The sequence below is a fragment of the Nerophis lumbriciformis genome, linkage group LG15, assembly GCF_033978685.3.
Source record: "Nerophis lumbriciformis linkage group LG15, RoL_Nlum_v2.1, whole genome shotgun sequence".
NCBI lineage: Eukaryota > Metazoa > Chordata > Actinopteri > Syngnathiformes > Syngnathidae > Nerophis > Nerophis lumbriciformis.
This window is the reverse complement of record NC_084562.2, coordinates 33,778,796-33,803,138: the sequence shown is the minus strand read 5'-3', so window position 1 is coordinate 33,803,138 and position 24,343 is coordinate 33,778,796. Positions and strand designations below refer to the sequence as shown.

General features: G+C 42.5%; 1 protein-coding gene across 1 annotated transcript; it reads right to left on the bottom strand.

Moving 5' to 3' along the window:
- Nucleotides 1–15,294: 15,294 nt before the first annotated feature.
- Nucleotides 15,295–18,852, bottom strand: cart3 (cocaine- and amphetamine-regulated transcript 3). Its single transcript, XM_061975427.1, has 3 exons — nt 18,628–18,852; nt 18,288–18,371; nt 15,295–15,945 (listed from the first exon to the last, which is right to left on the bottom strand). Exons 1-3 carry the CDS (start codon nt 18,817–18,819, stop codon nt 15,838–15,840), a joined length of 384 nt encoding a protein of 127 aa, XP_061831411.1. The 5' UTR covers nt 18,820–18,852; the 3' UTR covers nt 15,295–15,837.
- Nucleotides 18,853–24,343: the final 5,491 nt, after the last annotated feature.

The following is a 24,343-nucleotide window of genomic DNA, read 5'->3' as shown; positions in this document are numbered from 1 at the left end:
CTCTGGATTGGCAGACCGGGGTGGTGGTTCCACTCTTTAAAAAGGGGAACCGGAGGGTGTGTTCTAACTATCGTGGGATCACACTCCTCAGCCTTCCCGGTAAGGTCTATTCAGGTGTACTGGAGAGGAGACTACGCCGGATAGTCGAACCTCGGATTCAGGAGGAACAGTGTGGTTTTCGTCCTGGTCGTGGAACTGTGGACCAGCTCTATACTCTCGGCAGGGTCCTTGAGGGTGCATGGGAGTTTGCCCAACCAGTCTACATGTGCTTTGTGGACTTGGAGAAGGCATTCGACCGTGTCCCTCGGGAAGTCCTGTGGGGAGTGCTCAGAGAGTATGGGGTTTCGGACTGTCTGATTGTGGCGGTCCGTTCCCTGTATGATCAGTGTCAGAGCTTGGTTCGCATTGCCGGCAGTAAGTCGGACACGTTTCCGGTGAGGGTTGGACTCCGCCAAGGCTGCCCTTTGTCACCGATTCTGTTCATAACTTTTATGGACAGAATTTCTAGGCGCAGTCAAGGCGTTGAGGGGATCCGGTTTGGTGGCTGCAGGATTAGGTCTCTGCTTTTTGCAGATGATTTGGTCCTGATGGCTTCATTTGGCCAGGATCTTCAGCTCTCACTGGATCGGTTCGCAGCCGAGTGTGAAGCGACTGGGATGAGAATCAGCACCTCCAAGTCCGAGTCCATGGTTCTCACCCGGAAAAGGGTGGAGTGCCATCTCCGGGTTGGGGAGGAGATCTTGCCCCAAGTGGAGGAGTTCAAGTACCTCGGAGTCTTGTTCACGAGTGAGGGAGGAGTGGATCGTGAGATCGACAGGCGGATCGGTGCGGCGTCTTCAGTAATGCGGACGCTGTATCGATCCGTTGTGGTGAAGAAGGAGCTGAGCCGGAAGGCAAAGCTCTCAATTTACCGGTCGATCTATGTTCCCATCCTCACCTATGGTCATGAGCTTTGGGTTATGACCGAAAGGACAAGATCACGGGTACAAGCGGCCGAAATGAGTTTCCTCTCCCTTAGAGATAGGGTGAGAAGCTCTGTCATCCGGGGGGAGCTTAAAGTAAAGCCGCTGCTCCTCCACATCGAGAGGAGCCAGATGAGGTGGTTCGGGCATCTGGTCAGGATGCCACCCGAGCGCCTCCCTAAGGAGGTGTTTAGGGCATGTCCGACCGGTAGGAGGCCACGAGGAAGACCCAGGACACGTTGGGAAGACTATGTCTCCCGGCTGGCCTGGGAACGCCTCGGGATCCCCCGGGAGGAGCTGGACGAAGTGGCTGGGGAGAGGGAAGTCTGGGCTTCCCTGCTTAGGCTGCTGCCCCCGCGACCCGACCTCGGATAAGCGGAAGAAGATGGATGGATGGATGGAATGCCAACAATCTGTCCTGACTCCCGACGAAAATATCGCTGCGTAACTTTACAAATACATTTGGCTAATCAACATCAGTAAAATGTGGCACAATTACTTAGTAAACCATCTTGCAAGAAGCATACACAAGAGAAACCTACACCGTAGGACTCGTCGATTGCCATTTAAAGTTGCTTGGAGTAGGATTTGGATTCGGCTGAATATCTGGCAACACTCAGTCATGGAGAGTGGGAGGGGATGACAGAATTTTGACAGTGATTGCAGTACCATTTCTGGCCACATTATTACACATGGCACCTTTAAAAATAAGTATCCCCTGCCACTTATGGAGTCTGCTTTTACGCCACTGCATTCAGCCACAATCTTTTCCAAACTAGATTTACGGATTGCCTATCATCTGGTTTGCATAAGAGAGGGGGATGAGTGGAAGAAGGCGTATAAAACCCCTGTGGGGAATTTGGAATACGCATTCGGTCTCCCATAGAGGGGGGGGGGGGTACCCACATATGCGGTCCTCTCCAAGGTTTCTCATAGTCATTCACATCGACGTCCCACTGGGGTGAGTTTTTCCTTGCCCTTATGTGGGCTCTGTACCGAGGATGTCGTTGTGGCTTGTGCAGCCCTTTGAGACACTTGTGATTTAGGGATATATAAATAAACATTGATTGATTGATTGATTGAGTGATGCCTTTTGGACTCCCCAATGTGTCGGCCACTTTTCAGAGTTTGAGCAATGGGGTCGTTTTATGTTTGTGTATCTGGATGTCATCCTGATTTTTTGTATGCGCCTACAACACTTAAAACCTTTATGATTTCAGTATGTAGAATTAAATCATGGAATGGAATAACCAAAGAACTCAAAAAAAGCACCAATATGATTCAGTTTAAGAGACTGTTCATACTACAAGTGTTTTAACGAAGTACAAAGAAGAACAATTATGATAAACATCTTGAACCCTTTTTTTTTTTTTTTGGAATAATGATTATTGTTTACTTACTATGGTATACTACTTATTTATTCACTGTTCTGTTACAGAGAACAAGGAAATGGGATAAAATTGCTATGATATGACAAGGGGTAGGATTAAATAAGCTCTGCTTCTTCCTACTCCTTTTCGGACATGCTGTAATGAAACAACTGGAAATATGTGATGCATTACATTGTATCGTATGCATGTTCGAAATAAACTGAAACTGAACTGAACTGAAGACTCACTTATCGCCCTGGTTCACCTAATGGTAAACCCAGGCCCGGCCCTAACCAATCTGGCGCCCTAGGCAAGATTTTAGGTGGCGCCCCCCCACATCGGCAGTGAAGTGTATATACTCTCAAGAAACCGAATAGCTTTGTCTTTGACCTTTTTTTTTTACTTAAAGAAAGCAAATTAACAATCAGAATAGTTAACAAGATTAAAAAAAAAAAAGGATAAATAAATGAATACAAAAAATAAAAAATGAATATATGAAATACAATATTTTTTACATACCGTATTTTCCGCACTATAAGGCGCACCTAAAAACCACAAATTTTCTCAAAAGCTAACAGTGCGCCTTATAACCCGGTGCGCTTTATTACGATTCATTTTCATAAAGTTTCGATCTCGCAACTTCGGTAAACAGCCGCCATCTTTTTTCCCGGTAGAACAGGAAGCGCTTCTTCTTCTACGCAAGCAACCGCCAAGGTAAGCACCCGCCCCCATAGAACAGGAAGCGCTTCTTCTTCTACTGTAAGCTACCGCCCGCCCCCGGAAGAAGAAGAAAAAACGCGCGGATATCACCGTACGTTTCATTTCCTGTTTACATCTGTAAAGACCACAAAATGGCTCCTACTAAGCGAAAAGGATCCGGTTCATAAAAAGACGCAATCTCTCCATCCGCACACGGATTACTACCGTATTTCACAGCAACTGATATTCCTGTGAACCGCACTGTGGAACGGGAGCACGTACGGTGAATATTCGCACCACAGGGAATGAGAAGTCATCCTTCACTGTGGTTCTAGCTTGCCATGCTAACTTCCACCCATGGTGATATTCAAAAGGAAGACCTTGCCAAAAGAGACCTTTCCAGCCGGCGTCATCATAAAAGCTAACTCGAAGGGATGGATGGATGAAGAAAAGATGAGCGAGTGGTTAAGGGAAGTTTACGCGAAGAGGCCGGGTGGCTTTTTTCACACAGCTCCGAAGGCGAACACACCTTCACTAAGACGGGCAGACAGCGCCGGACGACATACGCCAACATTTGCCAGTGGATCGTAAATGCCTGGGCAGATATTTCGGTCACAACTGTGGTCCGAGCTTTCCGGAAGGCAGGATTCACAGAACTGCTGCACAACAACAGCGACACTGAATCCGATGACTTCAACGAGACGGAGCCGGCCATTTTTGGATCCCACGCTTGCGCAACTTTTCAATTCGGACACCGAAGACGAAGAATTCGAAGGATTTACGAATGAAGAATAACTTCAGAAGGTGAGCGCTATGTTTATTTTGTGTGTTGTGACATTAACGTTCGAGCAACATTATGTTGCTATTGCTCTACACCATTTTGAATTTTACTATGTTTGTGATTGCACATTTGCGTACATTTTGGGACAGAGTTGTTAGAACGCTGGTTTTCAATATATTATTAAAGTTTGACTGAACTATCTGACTGTTTTTTTGACATTCCCTTTAGCGCAGCGTAGGCGCGGCTTATAATCCGGGGCGGCTTATTGGTGGACAAAGTTATGAAATATGTAATTCATTGAAGGTGCGGCTAATAATCCGGTGCGCCTTATAGTGCGGAAAATACGGTACATAAACACAAAATAAAACGTGTCAACAAGTTGCATAAAATAAATTAAAAATACAATATAAATAAGGCACTGCACAAAACAAGATATCAAACCAGTATGACTTTAACAACTATATTACAAAAAAAGGGGATCCTACAGAGTTCTCTATGTGTGCTTTTTAATAGAGATTTTCAGAGCAACCCACATGTTGGGGTACATTTCTGCCAGCTTCTTCTCATGCAGGAAGGTCAAGAGTTCCATGTTTGTCATGTTCTTTGATGGCAATGGTGGGAAATTCTGCATTTCCATTGCAAGTTCTGTGCCATTAATGTCCAGCTGGCTGTCATGGGTCAGAGTAGTACTCAGGGCTGTAGCAGCTCTTCTTTTTGTAAGTTGTGGAAATTGAGGAGTACTCCAAACTTGTCATTCACCTCGCCAAAGCTCTGAAATCTCTCATCAAGTGAAGAGATGGCTGTATGTTTTGCTGCTGCAAAACTGGTGGGTTGTGCTGCTAATGCTGCATCACTGGTGGGTTGTGCTGCTGAAGTGGAGGCAGCAGCGGTAGATGTGGTAGATGGCCCAGGGGTGGGATTTAGAAACTTCAACAGTGCATCTGAAGAGAGGAGTATGTGACACCATTGAGTATTACAGTTTAATAATAAAAACATATGATTCCAGGAATAAAATGAAATGATATAATATAGATGAAAAACCAAAGAGATATATGTATGATGTTAACTGATATGCAAATTAGATTAGATTCAATTTATTGTCATCATTACAGTGAAATGCTGAATAGCAGAATGCAAAGTAACAGTATAATATATTATATGAGAATGTTATGTTATGATTATCTTTAACCGAATCACAGCAGTGCTTAAATTAAAAAACAGCATTCCCTCTCATGTGATATTGCTTAATTAACATTATTGATGTGCACTTTAACAACTCGGTTTACAACTATACCTAATATATAAAGGGGTGGAAAAGTGACTATTACCTGCAGGGCAAACATTAGCTAACCAGAAGGCAATAACAATGTAAACAAAAAACACCTGCTTAAAAGATCTAATACAAACGTCCCTGAGGAATGTAAGGTGGGAGTACTGTAATTACCTAACGTTACATTAATATTTTCCATAACAATTTAGCCCCCTCCACAATATTAACCCGATATTAACCCGACGTTAAAACAGAACTAGCTATTTATTGATTAGCAATTGCCGAATCATGTAACATTAGCTTAATGCTAAAAAGCAGGTTACTATCACATTCTTTAACAGACAAATAATTTCATGTAGGCTAACGTTACCTACCTGCTACCTCTGTCTTTTCTCATTTCTCCTCCTCTTCTTTTCTCTTTTTTCTTCCCTGGGCACCTGACAGTTTTGGCCGTTTTGACATCTTGTGTTGATTTTTTGATGTGGTGACGTCCGAGTCATGATACGGGAAGGGAGGGGCGCACCGTGCCGGGGGTAGGGGGGGGGGGGGGGGGGGGCGTAATGTTGTAACAAATAATATTTCTATTAAATAGGCTTTACTTTACATTTTAATTAACGTGGGATTATTTTTTTGTATTTAGAAATAATAGTACCAATTTTTTTTTTTTCTCTCCAACATTTGTGGCACTGGCGTGGCGCCCCCTGATGGACGGCGCCCTTAGCATTTGCCTATACGGCCTATGCCACGGGCCGGCCCTGGGTAAACCTGACGCACTGTTCAGACTCTATTCAGCACTGGTGCTGGAGGTGGAGGCTGAGACCATTCTTTCCCGCTCCCAGTTGGTGGTGGCTCTTCAGTGGAACGTGGAGGACAAAGTGGTGGGTGCGTTGAATATTCCTGCACCAGCTGGGTGCCCTCAGGGTCTGCTGTTTGTTGTAAGCTGCGGGCTAAGGTCCTCGACTGGGGTCACTTGTCGAAGCTAGCATGTCATCCGAGACTTCGACAAACTCTATTCCTGTTGTCACAGCACTTCTGGTGGCCTACCGTCGCCAAGGACGCCAAGCAGTTTGTGGCATCCTGCCCTGTTTGCCCCCGGAATAAGTTATTGCATCAAGCCCATGCAGGTCTGCTCCGACCTCTCCCCATACCCTTGAGACCCTGGTGCCACATCTCTATGGACTTTGTGATTGGATTACCTGTTTCTAATCGCTACACGACAGTCCTCACAATTGTGCACAATTTTTCCAAGATGGCACACTTCATTCCACTGGTTTAGCTATCTTCATCATGAGAGACTGCGGAGCTACTTGTCATGCATGTGGTCAGACTTCATGGCATCCTGATGGATATGGTCTCAGACAGAGGTCCACAGTTCACGTCGGCAGTATGGAGAGCTTTCTGCAAGGCAATGGGGCGTCATCCAGTTTGTCGTCAGGATACCATCCACAGACCAATGGACAATCTGAACAAACTAATTGGATCATGGAGGCTGCCATCCGGTGTGTCTGTCATCAGAACCCGGGTAAGTGGGCGGAGCAACTTCCTTGGATTGAGTACGCCTAAAACATTTTGGTCAGCATAGCCACTGGGATGTCACCCTGCATGGGCAGCGTACGGGTTCCAGCCTCCAGCCCTTCCGTCATCGGAGAGGAGTGTTGCTGTACCCTGGTGGAGCAGCATGTTCGACGGGCACACAGATCTTGCTGCAACGCCCGGGCAGCTTTGGGACGCACTACTGAGTGCAATCAGCAGATGGCCAACCGCCATCGCACCCCAGCTCCCACTTATGTTCCTGATCAAAAGGTGTGGCTGTCCTCCAAAGACTTACCTCTTGCAGTTTCATCTAAGAAGCTTGCTCCTCGTTTTGTTGGTCCCTACACGATAGAGCACGTCATTAACCCTTGTGTAGTTAATTTCAAATTGCCTGCTCCACTCAACATCCACCCCACTTACCATGTGTCCAAGCTCAAGCATGTAGAGACCAGCTCCTCAAGCCCTCCTCCAGCTTTTGACGTGAGCACTATAATTAACTCGAGGCGACACGTTAGGGTGTTCAGTATTTGGCTGGGTATGAAGATTGCTCCTGGATTTCGACAAAGCTCATTCTTTACCCCTCTCACTTTCAAGATTTTCCACACCAAATTTCCTGGTAAACCAGGTGGGCCACCAAATTGACTCTCAGGTGGCAGTCGTTCGCGAGAGGGTACTGTTGTGTTTTGGGAATTTTGTTTGTGTCTTTATTAATTTTCTATGTATTGCTTGGCAGTTGAGTTTCTTCCCCCGATTGTTTTGTTGACCTCTGCACTGCTTTTCAGATTGCTCTGAGACTGACATGGGGGTGCAGCCTGGAGACACACCTGTGGAGAATTTAGCAATTAGGCCTTTTTAAGCCTTGCTGCAGTGAGCTTGGGTGTGGTTATTTTTTCTCCGCATTGGTTTTCTATGTACACCCAGAAACCTTGCTTAACGCATTCTGTTTTCTTCAGTTCTCCTGTTTGTAATGTACTTTCCTGACTACCTCTTTAAAGTTTTGTAATCTATCAGAAATTTCTAGCCATCCATCCATTTTCTATCGATGTCCCTCAAGCAACTAAAATGCATCAAACATGTCGAAGTGTGTAGAGTGTTTTGCATATTACCCATCAGGGCCAAGTAAATGGGTTAAATGGGTGTATTTTTTAAATTTGTATGGTACTATTAGACATTTTTAAAGTAATGACCACCTAGTTCAGTGGGCAGGTTGTGTGTTTTCTGTGTTGGTTTTTGATTAATTAGGCCACGAGTTGGAGAGGTTATCCAAATTAGTGCCTGCAAAACCCAAAACCAGTGAAGTTGTCACGTTGTGTAATTCGTAAATAAAAACAGAATGCAATGATTTGCAAATCCTTTTCAACTTATATTTAATTGAATAGACTGCAAAGACAAGATATTTAATGTTCGAACTGAGAAACCAAATAATCATTAACTTAAAATTTAATGGCAGCAACACATTGCAAAAAAGTTGACACAGGGGCATTTTTACCACTGTGTTACATGGCCTTTCCTTTTAACAACTGAGGAACTGAGGAGACCAATTTTTTAAGCTTTTCAAGTGGAATTCTTTCCCATTCTTGCTTGCTGTACAGCTTAAGTTGTTCAACAGGCCGGGGATCCCTTTTGTGGTATTTTAGGCTTCATATTGTGCCACACATTTTCAATGGGAGACAGGTCTGGACTACAGGCAGGCCAGTCTAGTACCCGCACTCTTTTACTATGAAGCCACACTGTTGAAACACATGGCTTGGCATTGTCTTGCTGAAATATGGGGCGACGGTCACCACTTGTGAACAAATGCGGTGAGCTAATTGTCAAACAGTTTAAGAACAACATTTCTTAACGAGCTGTTGCAAGGAATTTAGGGATTTCACCATCTATGGTCCGTAATATCATCAAAAGGTTCAGAGAATCTGGAGAAATCACTGCACGTAAGCGATGATATTACGGACCTTTGATCCCTCAGGCGGTACTGCATCAAAAAGCGACATAATTGTGTAAAGGATATCACCACATGGGCTCAGAAACACTTCAGAAAACCACTGTCAGTAACTACAGTTCGTCGCTACATCTGTAAGTGCTAGTTAAAACTATACTATGCAAAGCAAAAGCCATTTATCAACAACACCCAGAAACGCTGCCGGCTTCGCTGGGTCCAAGCTCATCTAAGATGGACTGATGGAAAAGTGTTCTGTGGTCTGCCGAGTTCATATTTCAAATTGTTTTTGGAAACTGTGGATGACGTGTTCTCCGAAACAAAGAGGAAAAGAAGCTGCTTTTATACCCAATCATGGCACCCACCTGTTCCCAATTAGCCTGTTCACCTGTGGGGTGTTCCAAATAAGTGTTTGATGAGCATTCCTCAACTTTCTAAGTCTTTTTTGCCACTTGTGTGAGCTTTCTTGAAACATGTTGTAGGCATGAAATTCCAAATGAGCTAATATTTGCAAAAAATAACAAAATGTACCAGTTCGAACGTTAAGTATCTTGTCTTTGCAGTCTATTCAATTAAATGTAAGTTGAAAAGGATTTTCAAATCATTATATTTTGTTTTTATTTACGATTAACACAACGTGTCCACTCCCTGTATGATCAGTGTCAGAGCTTGGTTCGCATTGCCGGCAGTAAGTCGGACACGTTTCCGGTGAGGGTTGGACTACGCCAAGGCTGCCCTTTGTCACCGATTCTGTTCATAACTTTTATGGACAGAATTTCTAGGCGCAGTCAAGGCGTTGAGGGGATCCGGTTTGGTGGCTGCAGGATTAGGTCTCTGCTTTTTGCAGATGATTTGGTCCTGATGGCTTCATCTGGCCAGGATCTTCAGCTCTCATTGGATCGGTTCGCAGCTGAGTGTGAAGCGACTGGGATGAGAATCAGCACCTCCAAGTCCGAGTCCATGGTTCTCGCCCGGAAAAGGGTGGAGTGCCATCTCCGGGTTGGGGAGGAGATCTTGCCCCAAGTGGAGGAGTTCAAGTACCTCGGAGTCTTGTTCACGAGTGAGGGAAGAGTGGATCGTGAGATCGACAGGCGGATCGGTGCGGCGTCTTCAGTAATGCGGACGCTGTATCGATCCGTTGTGGTGAAGAAGGAGCTGAGCCGGAAGGCAAAGCTCTCAATTTACCGGTCGATCTACGTTCCCATCCTCACCTATGGTCATGAGCTTTGGGTTATGACCGAAAGGACAAGATCACGGGTACAAGCGGCCGAAATGAGTTTCCTCCGCCGGGTGGCGGGGCTCTCCCTTAGAGATAGGGTGAGAAGCTCTGTCATCCGGGGGGAGCTCAAAGTAAAGCCGCTGCTCCTCCGCATCGAGAGGAGCCAGATGAGGTGGTTCGGGCATCTGGTCAGGATGCCACCCGAGCGCCTCCCTAAGGAGGTGTTTAGGGCATGTCCGACCGGTAGGAGGCCACGAGGAAGACCCAGGACACGTTGGGAAGACTATGTCTCCCGGCTGGCCTGGGAACGCCTCGGGATCCCCCGGGAGGAGCTGGACGAAGTGGCTGGGGAGAGGGAAGTCTGGGCTTCCCTGCTTAGGCTGCTGCCCCCGCGACCGGACCTCGGATAAGCGGAAGAAGATGGATGGATGGATGGACAACGTGCCAACTTCACTGGTTTTGGGTTTTGTATATAATAAGTCTGCATAGTGCACTCCTGTGATGTACATGGTCAACAATGATTGCTGCGTATTCATCCCCTTTGTGGAATTTCAGTTTCTCTCAGTTAATGTTTGAGTAATAACTTGAGACAATCCGCGGGTTGTAGTTTGGGGACCCCTAAATTAAGCAATTCTTTGGGGTACCACTAGATGGAGCCCGAGTGGTACACGCACCACAGTTTGAATAACACTGCTGCAAATCGTTCCGCCTCTGAATGAGATGGCTCTTGGGGTGGCCTATCAGATTCTAGGTCACGCCCTAGACACGTCACTGCTGTATATCTTTGGACAGTAGGATATATTTACTGTCCTAATAGCTGGCAACACCTCACAGCGGCCATGTCCAAATTGTGTGCTTGAATATTTGTGCATGTGAATAGTTGGTTAACAACTGCTGTTGAACATTCCCTTAATCCTCTTCAACATGAAATTGAACAGAGTTGCACAGGTTGGAATTATTTTCCACTCCTTCTTCAACAAAGGAAGGAGACTATCAGATGGTAAATCGGCCGTGCCAGCAACTTGAGGGTTCCAGCTTCGATTCCGACTTCCGACATCATCGTCACGGCCTTTGTGTCCTTGGGCAAGGCACTTCACCAACCTTGCTCCCAGTGACGCTTACAGTGGTGAATGAATGTTTGGTGGTGGTCAGAGGGGCTGTAGGCGCAAAATAACTGCCTCACTTCCATCAGTCTACCCCAGATCAGCTGTGGCTACAAATGTAGCTTACCACCAGAGGTGGGTAGAGTAGCCAGAAATTGTACTCAAGTAAGAGTACTGTTACTTTAGAGATTTATTACTCAAGTAAAAGTAAGGAGTAGTCACCCAAATATTTACTTGAGTAAAAGTAAAAAGTATGTTGTGAAAAAACTACTCAAGTACTGAGTAACTGATGAGTAACATACACACACATATCATATATATATATATATATATATATACATATATACACATACATTGATATATACAGTATATCATTTATATTTATTTATTTTGCCGTTTTTGTTTACATGTTAAAAGTGTTTTACTGAATATACATGCATGTTTAACACATAAAGATTCCTTTCTTTCATGTTGACAAGAATATAAGTTGGTGTATTACCTGATTCTGATGACTTGCATTGATTGTAATCCTGACAGCAGTGCTTAACGTCCACGTTTTCAAATGCAGGAGAAAAAAAGTTCCTCCTTTCTGTCTAATACCACATGAAAGCGGTTGGTTTTTGGTATCTTATTTGTCCAGCTTCCATATTCGTTTTCACACACTTTACAAGAAATACATTGGCGGCAAATTCCGTAGCTTGCTAGCTTGTTTGCGCTGGCTTTCGGAGACTCTTATTTTGAAAGCGCAGGCGCGATGGAGCGGCACTTTTATTGTGAAGACAGGAACTGTGCAGTCAGTCTTTAGGCATGTGACGGGATGTACGTTTGAAATAAAAAAGTGTCTTTTTCCTTCACACTTTTGATTGATTGATTGAAACTTGTATTAGTAGATTGCACAGTACAGTACATAGTCCGTACAATTGACCACTAAATGGTAACACCCCAATAAGTTTTTCAACTTGTTTAAGTCAGGTCATGTGACCGCCTGGCTCTGTTTGATTGGTCCAACGTCACCAGTGACTGCATCTGATTGGTGGAACGGAGTCAAACGTCACTAGTGACTGCATTTTATTGGTGGAACGGAGTGAAACGTCACCAGTAAGGCAGGCACTTTGAAGGTCTGTCTGACAGACCAAAACAAACAAAGCGTGCATTAACAGATCGATAAAAATTAGTAGCGAGTAGCGAGCTGAATGTAGATAAAAGTAGCGGAGTAAAAGTAGCGTTTCTTCTCTATAAATATACTCAAGTAAAAGTAAAAGTAAGTTGCATTAAAACTACTCTTAGAAGTACAATTTATCCCAAAAGTTACTCAAGTAGATGTAACGGAGTAAATGTAGCGCGTTACTACCCACCTCTGCTTACCACCATCCATGAAGTTGGAGTGAATGAGTGATGGGTTCTCTGTGAAGCGCTTTGAGTGTCTAGAAAAGAGTATCTACTCCAATCCATTATTATTTTTTATTATTTCTTCTCAATATTTAATCACCATCTCTGAGTACAATACCGTATTTTTCGGACTATAAGTCGCAGTTTTTTTCATAGTTTGGCCGGGGGTGCGACTTATACTCAGGAGCGACTTATGTCAATCAATCAATCAATCTTTATTTATATAGCCCTAAATCACAAGTGTCTCAAAGGGCTGCACAAGCCACAACGACATCCTCGGTACAAAGCCCACATACGGGCAAGGAAAAACTCACCCCAGTGGGACGTCGATGTGAATGACTATGAGAAACCTTGGAGAGGACCGCATATGTGGGTAACCCCCCCCCTCTAGGGGAGACCGAAAGCAATAGATGTCGAGTGGGTCTGACATAATATTGTGAGAGTCCAGTCCATAGTGGATCCAACATAATAGTAAGAGTCCAGTCCATAGTGGGGCCAGCAGGACACCATCCCGAGCAGAGACGGGTCAGCAGCGTAGAGATGTTCCCAGCCGATGCACAGGCGAGCGGTCCACCCCGGGTCCCGACTCTGGACAGCCAGCACTTCATCCATGGCCACCGGACCTGTGCCCCCCCCCCCCTCAAGGAAAAGGGGAGCAGAGGAGAAAAGAAAAGAAACGGCAGATCAACTGGTCTAACAGGGGGGCTATTTAAAGGCTAGAGTATACAAATGAGTTTTAAGATGGGACTTAAATGCTTCTACTGAGGTAGCATCTCTAATTGTTACCGGGAGGGCATTCCATAGTACTGGAGCCCGAATAGAAAACGCTCTATAGCCCGCAGACTTTTTTTGGGCTCTGGGAATCACTAATAAGCCGGAGTTCTTTGAACGCAGATTTCTTGCCGGGACATATGGTACAATGCAATCGACAAGATAGGACGGAGCTAGACCGTGTAGTATTTTATACGTAAGTAGTAAAACCTTAAAGTCACTTCTTAAGTGTGAAATTATTAACACATTACCGTAAATTATCAAATAATATTATTTAGCTCATTCACGTAAGAGACTAGACGTATAAGATTTCATGGGATTTAGCGATTAGGAGTGACAGATTGTTTGGTAAACGTATAGCATGTTCTATATGTTATAGTTATTTGAATGACTCTTACCATAATATGTTACGTTAACATACCAGGCACGTTCTCAGTTGGTTATTTATGCCTCATATAACGTACACTTATTCAGCCTGTTGTTCACTATTCTTTATTTATTTTTAAATTGCCTTTCAAATGTCTATTCTTGGTGTTGGGTTTTATCAAATAAATTTCCCCCAAAAATACGACTTATACTCCAATGCGACTTATACCGTATTTTCCGCACCATTAGCCGCACCTAAAAACCACAAATTTACTCAAAAGCTGACAGTGCGGCTTTTAACCCGGTGCGCTTTATATATGGATAAATATTAAGATTCATTTTCATAAAGTTTCGGTCTCGTAACTACGGTAAACAGCCGCCATCTTTTTTCCCGGTAGAACAGGAAGCGCTTCTTCTTCTACGCAAGCAACCGCCAAGGTAAGCACCCGCCCCCATAGAACAGGAAGCGCTTCTTCTTCTACTGTAAGCAACCACCCGCCCGCGTAGAAGAAGAAAAAGCGCGCGGATATTACCGTACGTTTCATTTCCTGTTTACATCTGTAAAGACCACAAAATGGCTCCTACTAAGCGACAAGGATCCGGTTCATGAAAAGACGCAATCTCTCCATCCTCACACGGATTACTATTTCACAGCAACTGATATTCCTGTGAACCGCACTGTGGATACTGTGGATACAACGGGAGCACGTACGGTGAATATTCGCACCACAGGGAATGAGAAGTCGTCCTTCACTGTGGTTCTAGCTTGCCATGCTAATGGCCTGAAACTTCCACCCATGGTGATATTCAAAAGGAAGACCTTGCCAAAAGAGACCTTTCCAGCCGGCGTCATCATAAAAGCTAACTCGAAGGGATGGATGGATGAAGAAAAGATGAGCGAGTGGTTAAGGGAAGTTTACGCGAAGAGGCCGGGTGGCTTTTTTCACACAGCTCCGTCCATGTTGATATACGACTCTATGCGCGCCCACATCACAGATGGTGTCAAAAACAAGTGAAGCACACAAATACAACACTCGCCGTCATTCCGGGTGGATTAACCAAAGAACTCCAACCGCTGGATATTGGTGTCAACAGGGCATTCAAATCACGACTGCGAACGGCGTGAGAACAATGGATGACCGAAGGCGAACACACCTTCACTAAGACAGGCAGACAGCGCCGGACGACATACGCCAACATTTGCCAGTGGATCGTAAATGCCTGGGCAGATATTTCGGTCACAACTGTGGTCCGAGCTTTCCGGAAGGCGGGATTCACAGAACTGCTGAACAGTGACACTGACTCCGATGACTTCGACGAGACGGAACCGGCCATTTTGGATCCCACATTTGCCCAACTTTTCAATTCGGACACCGAAGACGAAGAATTCGAAGGATTTACGAATGAAGAATAACTTCAGAAGGTGAGCGCTATGTTTATTTTGTGTGTTGTGACATTAACGTTCGAGCAACATTATGTTGCTATTGCTCTGCACTATTTTGAATTTTACTATGTTTGTGATTGCACATTTGCGTACATTTTGGGACAGAGTTGTTAGAACGCTGGTTTTTAATATATTATTAAAGTTTGACTGACCTATCTGACTGTTTTTTTGACATTCCCTTTAGCGCAGCGTAGGCGCGGCTTATAGTCCGGGGCGGCTTATAGGTGGACAAAGTTTTGAAATATGCCATTCATTGAAGGTGCGGCTAATAATCCGGTGCGCCTTATAGTGCGGAAAATACGGTATATGTTTTTTTCCTTCTTTATTATGCCTTTTCGGCAGGTGCGACTTATACTCCAGTGCGACTTATACTCCGAAAAATACGGTATGTGGGCTGTCTGTAGTCGATGCCACGCGTTCTGTTATAAAAACGAGAGTGTGACAACTGCGCTGCTTTACAAAACACAATTTATTTCGGATGACATGATACAACACTTCATCTGTGAGAAAACAGTTTGAGAACTTGAAGACTGGTGGCGTTGAACAGCTTTTTTGGCTGGAACAAATACATTTCATGAGCTCCTTAAAGTATACAGAGTGTACAAGCAATGAGAGCCAATAAGAGAGCTGTATTGAAAATAGCGTTTTACAAAGATAACAAAGCTCAGTCAGGGTATTCTTTGAACAAACTGAATCTGTTTAACCTTTCCAGTCATGTAGTTACAAAAAAATAGACGTATTGCAACATAAATACCTGAGCATTATCCTTGCAAAGGCAACATTTTTAGATGCAGCTCTCATAAGACTGGTCATCCCTGTAGTTGCATAATATACACACGTGATATATAAAAAAAAAAAAAAAATACAATATATTATTTTCTATCCTTAACATGTCACATCCCAAGCCTTGTCATGAAAAAGTATGAGCGTATTATTACTGAGACAACGTATCTATCAGCTGGATGCTACATTGTACGTAAAGAGCCGAGCAGGTTCATAAGCACTTGAGCAAGAAGAAGTTGCAGAAAGCTCCCCGAGGACAGTCGCACATCTTCCCGATCCGAGCACCTTTTCTCACCGCGCACTGCTCGCCAATGTCACACTGCATGGAGAGACAGGACATTTATTTACATGGCAACGACTTCTTAGTCTACAACGACATTCCTAACCACTGTGCCACATGTTCACAAATCATTTATCTTTATGCCAGAAAGACAGCAATTAGGTGCTCTTCCTTATAATGGCAGAAGGTACATCGTTAACAGAATCATTGTTAATTAATTCATTATTAATCAATGTCACCTCGGTTATTTCCCGTCACCTTACTTTTCGGAGCATTTGGTTTTCAACCAAAATTTTCACCAAAATCATATACTGTTTATACTTTACCATCTCGGTTATCGTGCGTAACAGACTATCCGATAAGTGCAAATTGTGAGAATACATGGATGTAATTATATATATGTATCTTGTAATAAAAAACAAAATATTGTTCATTATGTATTGTATTGTTGTAGTTTTTAGAGGAAACGGATACACATACACTTGATAAAAATGAAATATAGATATCTTAATAGTGCAAAACTTAGAGAAAAAATAAATTCTATTGTATTTTGTGTAATGTAATAAACACAACAAAATATTGTAGCGTACATACTATTGTATTTTCTTTCCACCTTTCCAGTAGGCTACAAGGTGTTTCTTTACTAAATATAATATTCATAAATGTTTTGTATTGTCTTGTTGATCAATAATCAGATTATTATATTTGATTGATGGGGCAGGCCATTGTAATCTTTGTTTCTTCCAGCTCGTTTTCGGACACACAATATGTTTATTTTCTTAATTTTCTTTTAATATTGCTATTGTTTTTATTTATTATTTTTTTCCAAATGTCAACATAATATTGAAAATGGTATTTTTTTATTTCTCTGTGATGAGTATTTTTGGTTTGTTGTGTCCAAATTAAATGAATTTATTAAAAAATAAATGAAAAAAAAATCCCTTTCTGCAGAATTTGAGTGCCCAAACCTGTTGGTGACTCAGTCTCTGTGCATTTTTTTATTGAGCACATCTGCAAAATAATCCATAATGAGGCCAAATAAAGTTGCGAGTGCCAGCACTTTCATAAAGAAGGTGAAAAACACTTATACATTCAAGGAAGAAAGGGGGTGTACACCTATCCACTTATCACCCTCTTCACCAACAAAAATCTTCAGTAAAGTTCAAAATAAAGTTCAATATTCATTTATCCATTTCATTCGTCATTTATATGTATTTCACATTGTTTTCTGCATGTAAAACTATAATTATTTACTTTATCGACTAAAGGCTACAGTACTTTTGTAAGATTTTTCTCACGTAAAATATGACTTAATAAAGGCTGGGAAACAGTGGGTTAGTAGAGGTGCCGTGATTGATCCAAATATTGATATTACCGATAGGGTGGATATCGGCATCTGATCGATCTTCTATTTTAATTAAAAGGAAAATATCTGTGTGTTCGTTTTGTGTTGTTCAAAAATATTTTCATATATACATACTTTATCAAATCAAATCAAATCAACTTTATTTATAGAGCACATTTAAAATTTACCACAGGGGTAGCCAAAGTGCTGTACAATGAGCAGGTTAAAAGATAAAACGAGTACCGAGCAAACACAACACAACACAAACAGAACACGATAAAAAATAAATAATTAAAATAGAATTAATAAAAACATAAAAACATAAAAACAGGATCACAGCAGGTGTATTATGGGGCGCCATTGCAGGATGGATATCACTCAGTGTTAAAAGCCATGGAATAAAAGTATGTTTTTAAGAGAGATTTAAAAACAGGAAGAGAGGAGGCTTGTCTAACACTCAGGGGTAGGTCGTTCCAGAGCTTGGGAGCAGCAACGGCGAAAGCTCTGTCACCTCTAAGCTTCAGCCTTGTGTCAGGGACCGTCAACAGCAGCTGATCGGCTGATCTTAAGGATCGGGTGGGGCAGTAAGGCTGAAGGAGGTCGGAGAGATAGGTTTATATACATATATTGTTCTTTGAAAAAGCCAAATGACTTGAATGAGATCCAATAGTAGTTTTTGCTTTTGTTCAGTTGTTTTGTATATAATATTGTATTTACTGAGATTATTATATTGCTTTATAGTGTAAATATCAAGTTGTTCACAAATGTGTTAATTATTTGGCCTAGAATCTTTGTCTTGTAATTTATTCTGATTATACTCATGATCAAAAATTGAATGAAAAAAAAAATCAAAATCAAAATGATTCAATGATTTTGAAAAATTAACAAATAAAGCGTATACTGGCTGTGTGTGTATAAATGGCATCGGATCAATACTAAATATGTAGACTTGTCCACCTAGCCCACATGAATTTGGAAATTCATAGAATATGTAATACATATAATATGTAATAATTTGCAACAAGTATGCGTCTACCGTTGGGACTTGGCCAAATTTCTTCTCCCACATAGGCAGTCGTTTAGCCTGCAGCTTTTCCAGGACTTCTTGCAGAGCTCCAAGCTGCCATGCAAACAAAAAATGTTATATCAAATAAATCAACAATAATAACCCATCATAATCCAAGCAACCTTAAAAATAAATCACAGTTTCTGAAAGTTCTAATTAAATTACATTTATATTAATTGGAATAATGTGATTAATCAGTCAAAGTCCTCCTATGAGATGCTTTTCTGAAAATGCATGCATTGACCTTACAGTTTCAATTCTCCATTCAACAGCCGACAACCGAATGACTTTTGCCATTTTAAAAACTTACCAGTTGCTTCTCACTGGTTAGGTTTGGTCCTTTGGGGTAAAAATCTCGCAGGGCTCTGGAGTTCAGCTCCTCCTCGGACTCAGAGTCCAGGACTTGGGCTCGTGCAGTGCAGGAGAGCAGCATCAGTGCACACACAAGCGCGCCTCCAAGACGCCTGGAGCTCTGCATAGAGGCTGTGCACGGCTTCATCATCGTCTCAGATTGTGGCTCCGACCAACCGAACACCTTTTTTTATTTGCCGCCTGACATCTGCTTGCTCCACCTCACCCTTTGCTTTTCCCCCCCCTCCCAAGTGTTGTCATGCGTATAACAGTCGGCTTGGGTGAGTCATTCCGTAAAAGTTGCTGGGCAAAATAAGCCTCAGAATGTCTACAAGGACAATATCACTGTAGTCGGGGTTGTGCTGTGTAGGTCCAGTCAAATATTAAAAAGGTCGACATTAATAATAGCAGCAGCATTGGGTCGATATTGGATAACATCGACATTTTTTATTTTTTATTTTCACAAATACGTGTGTTTTGTGTTTTGTTGCTGATTTTGCTATACTATACTCATATATTGTTTGAAAACTCAATAAATAACTTATTGGGCACAATAGATTTGTTTATTTAGTCTGTAATAGAAGCATTTAAGTCCCATCTTAAAACTCATTTGTATACTCTAACCTTTAAATAGACCCCCTTTTTAGACCAGTTGATCTGCCGTTTCTTTTCTTTTCTCCTCTGCCCCCCTCTCCCTTGTGAAGGGGGTGGGGGGGACACAGATGAAGTGCTGGCTGTCTAGAGTCGGGACCCGGGGTGGACCGCTCGCCTGTGCATCGGTTGGGAACATCTCTGCACTGCTGACACGTCTCCGCTCGAAATGGTATCCTGCTGGCCTCACTATGGACTGGACCCTCACTATTATGTTAGATCCACTATGGACTGAACCAGGGTTAAGGAACCTATGGCTCTCGAGCCAAATGTGGCTCTTTTGATGACTGCATCTGGCTCTCAGATAAATCTTAGCTGACATTGCTTAACACTATAAGTAATGAATAATTCCGCTGGTAATCACAGAGTTAAAAATAACGTTCAAAATATAAAACATTCTCGTGCATTTTAATCCATCCATCCGTTTTCTACCCCACCTGTTCGAGAAGTCGCATTAATGGTAAGAAGTATTTTACTTATTATTGAACGGGACAAGCAGTAGAAAATGGATGGATGGATGGTTAGCTTCAGAATAACAATGTTATTCTGAGACTTATTATACTCTAAAAATGTTGGTATTACTTAAAAATGCAGGCATTTAGTTGTATTCAGTGTTAAAAAATATTATATGGCTCTCACGGAAATATAATTTAAAATATTGGCTTTCATGGCTTTCTCGGCCAAAAAGGTTCCCGACCCCTGGACTGGACTTTCACAATATTATGTCAGACTCACTCGACGTCCATAGCATCCGGTCTCCCCTGAGGGGGGGGGGACATATGCGGTCCTCTCCAAGGTTTCTCATAGTCATTCACATCGACGTCTCACTGGGTTGTGAGTTTTTCTTTGCCCTAATGTGGGCTCTGTATCGCGGATGTTGTTGTGGCTTGTGCAGCCCTTTGAGACACTTGTGATTTAGGGCTGTATAAATAAACATTGATTGATGATTGATTGTAATAAAAAAATAACTATATCAATCAATCAACAATTATTTATACAGCCCTTAATCACAAATGCTTCCTATTGCTGCACAAACCACAACAACACACTTGTATTATGTTTTTGATTTTGTCACATTGTCTTATATTGTTGTATTATACTGTATATTGGTTGACGTTTGTTTCGAACATGTATACAGTTTAAATATGATACTTCACATATTTAAATTTTTCTTTAAAAAATGTCCAAAAAGGAGTAGGAATAAGCAAAGTTTATTCAATCCTACGTCTTTTGTACTTCATGGCATTTACTAACACGTAAGTTCATTTCCTGTACAAAATGTACATCATCCATGCATCTATGTTCTACAGTTTGTCCCTCTCGGGCATCAATTCATTCGAAATACAACAGTTTTCTTTATTAATAGTTCAGTCAGTTATGATTCACTTACTGAGATGAATAATATCTTATTTTCCACAAATTCAAGAGGTTAATCTTAATTCTGTGTAAACACTTGTAGTTTGAACGGTTTCTTAAACTGGATTTTAAGTACATTGTTTGACTTCTTTGCTTACAAATTCCATATTTTTTTGGACATATTTATATGTTAAAAATTATAAGTGTTGTTCATGTATACAAATGATTCTTTTTTGTTTCATTTTATTTTATACAAATGTTTCAAGCAACATTTTTCCCTGAGGTTATATTTATCCTTGAAAATAATTGTTGTACATTCTTTGGCAGCAGAATACTTGCCAACCTTGAGACCTCCGATTTCGGGAGGTGGGGGTTGGGGGCGTGGTCGGGGGTGGGGCGGGGGCGTGGTTGGGGGCGTGGTTAAGATATATATATACATATATAAGAAATACTTGACTTTCAGTGAATTCTAGCTATATATATATATTATTACATATATACACATATATATATATATATATATATACATATACATATATATATATATATATATATATATACATATATATATATATATATATATATATATATATATATATATATATAAATAAATAAAATAAATACTTGAATTTCAGTGTTCATTTATTTACACATATACACACACACATAACACTCATCTACTCATTGTTGAGTTAAGGGTTGAATTGTCCATCCTTGTTCTATTCTCTGTCACTATTTCAGAACACACACATTATACAAATATACATTATAAAATCAATAAGAAAACGGGAGCTCTAATTTGAGAGTCTGAATTAGGATCAGAAGTATATAAACATTGCGCACTCACGTCGCCATTTTGTATTGATTACTGCAGCTGTGCACTGGATTCATTCACAAATACAAACTACAACTCACAAACACTTTAGAGTCAGGCTCCACCATCAGAATGTGTACTTAAACTTATAAAGATCACATGGATATTATTCAGTGAGTTGATTCACCAAAACTAACCTGTTATACAGGAGGAAAAAGCACACAGGATGTTTCAATTGTTCACAGAATGGTCGCGCTCATCAGAATGACAAGACACTTCCGGTCTGCAGGTGATAGCATTCAATTGGGAAGAAACGTCCTACTGCCCCCTACTGACCAATGTGAATACTGATAAATGTGTAATGACAGCTCCAAAAACGAATTCAAACCACAAAATAAACTAAATAAATCAACACAAAAATGTGACACATTATGAGTGGGTCACATATGCATGCACAGTAGATGGCAGTATTGTCCTGTTTAAAAGTGTCACAACATTGCTGTTTACGGCAGACGAACTGCTTTACGGTAGACGAAGACTTGACTGCTGTTGTTGTGTGTTGTTACCGCGCTGGGAGGACGTTAATGAAACTGCCTAACAATAAACCCACATAAGAAACCAAGAACTCGCCCTCAATCATTCTACAGTTATAACATGATTGGGCAGGCAGGCTGTTTACATTGTGGGAAAGCGGATGTGAGAACAGGCTGTCAACACGTCACTCAGGTCCGCATGGAGCTGGAGGGGGCGTGGCCTCCAGCTCCGCCTGAATTACGGGAGATTTTCGGGAGAAAATTTGTCCCGGGAGGTTTTCGGGAGAGGCGCTGAATTTCGGGAGTCTCCCGGAAAATCCGGGAGGGTTGGCAAGTATGGGCAGCAGATTATAATTTGCTTTGGACATAATTTTACAGCTGTGCAATTTCACCAAATCATTGAATTTCAATATTTTGGATTGAATTAACACAGGGTTTGTATGTTATCTATAGGCAACATTATGTGATATTCTAACTGATATTTTTTTGTAGTGAATCTAATGTACTTTTGTAGGTATTTCCCCATATTTCTACACAATACCTTAGATATGGTAACACTAAGGAGCAGTACAGAAAATGCAGTGTTTTTGGTCTTTATTCATTATAAACATACAGTATTTCTTGCCACCTTATGTTGCATATATTTTATATGAGATTTCCAGTTCATGTTATCTATTATTATACACCCAAAAATATTACATATTGTTAAATTGTTCACAAATGAGCTTGTTGACTTTTTCAACTTTGTACTGTGTTTCATTCTGATTATTATAATGGTCAACAAATTAAAGGCAAATATCACAAAATCATTAAATAATCTTAAAAATGTCCTCTATAAAAGTATCGATATAAGTATTGCTATTGACAATACCGTCCCTGCATGCATAGGTGGATTAATGAACGGGCCTACCGGGCCCAGGCCCAGGGGGCCAGAGGCCCCAAGGGGCCAGGCCAACTTGGCCCCGCGGCCGCGACGCATGCAAAACTACTTTTGCAAAAATAATAATCTTAGGCCCCAAGGGGCCAGGCCAACTTGGCCCCGCGGCCATGATCCATAGAGGGTCAGAGGCTTGGGGCCAGGTCAACTTGGCCCCGCGGCCGCGACCCACAGAAGGCCAGAGGCCCCAAGGGGCCAGGTCAACTTGGCCCCGCGGCCACGATCCATAGAGGGTAAGAGGCCCCAACGGGCCAGGTCAACTTGGCCCCGCGGCCGCGACCCACAGAGGGCCTTAGGCCCCAAGGGGTCAGGCCAACTTGGCCCCGCGGCCACGATCCATAGAGGGCCAGAGGCCCCGAGGGGTCATGCCAACTTGGCCCCGATCCATAGAGGGTCAGAGGCCCCAAAGGGCCAGGCCAACTTGGCCCCGCGGCTGCGACCCACAGAAGGCCAGAGGCCCCAAGGGGCCAGGTCAACTTGGCCCCGCGGCCACGATCCATAGAGGGTAAGAGGCCCCAACGGGCCAGGTCAACTTGGCCCTGCGGCCGCGACCCACAGAGGGCCTGAGGCCCCAAGGGGTCAGGCCAACTTGGCCACGCGGCCACGATCCATAGAGGGCCAGAGGCCCCGAGGGGTCATGCCAACTTGGCCCCGATCCATAGAGGGTCAGAGGCCCCAAGGGGCCAGGCCAACTTGGCCCCGCGGCCACGATCCACAGAGGGCCAGAGGCTCTCAATCATTATTATCAAAGCTAATTCTCAAATTGGATCACACAACCTCACTCACATATTCTTTATCAATTATTAAAGGTTGTTTCTGAATTTTGATCACAGAACTTAATGCAAATATTCTAGATTGATTGGCAAAGCTCATTCTCAAATTTTGATTACACAACCTTACTCTGACAAATTATCATTATCAAAAAGCTCTATCTCGAATTTGGATCACAGAATCTCACTCAAGTATTCTTAGCTGTGCCCCTCCCCCATCGAGTCTTTCATAAACCGGTCTGTTCTTTTAGAATCTCCTCATTTGGTACTTTGAACTCGTGAGTGACTGCTCAAAATTTGGTTTCCTTTCCCTCAGTTCAGACTCAGAGATAATTTGAAATCATTCCACAAGAAGTTTAACGCGCACACACACACGACACACACACACTTGAGTTGAGCATTACTTGGAAATTCTTATATTTTCCATTTTGCTGTTATTATCAGCATCTTCCCATTTTGTCCTTTTCTTTCAAAAAAGTTTACAGTCTGACATTTGTCACTGCTGTCAGTTAATAACTTTTTGGTCTTTGACCCATTTTGTCATTTTCTCGATTCGATCGTCACTGACCACTCTCTCCTGTCTGGCAGACATCGTTGCTGCCATCATAGCCAGC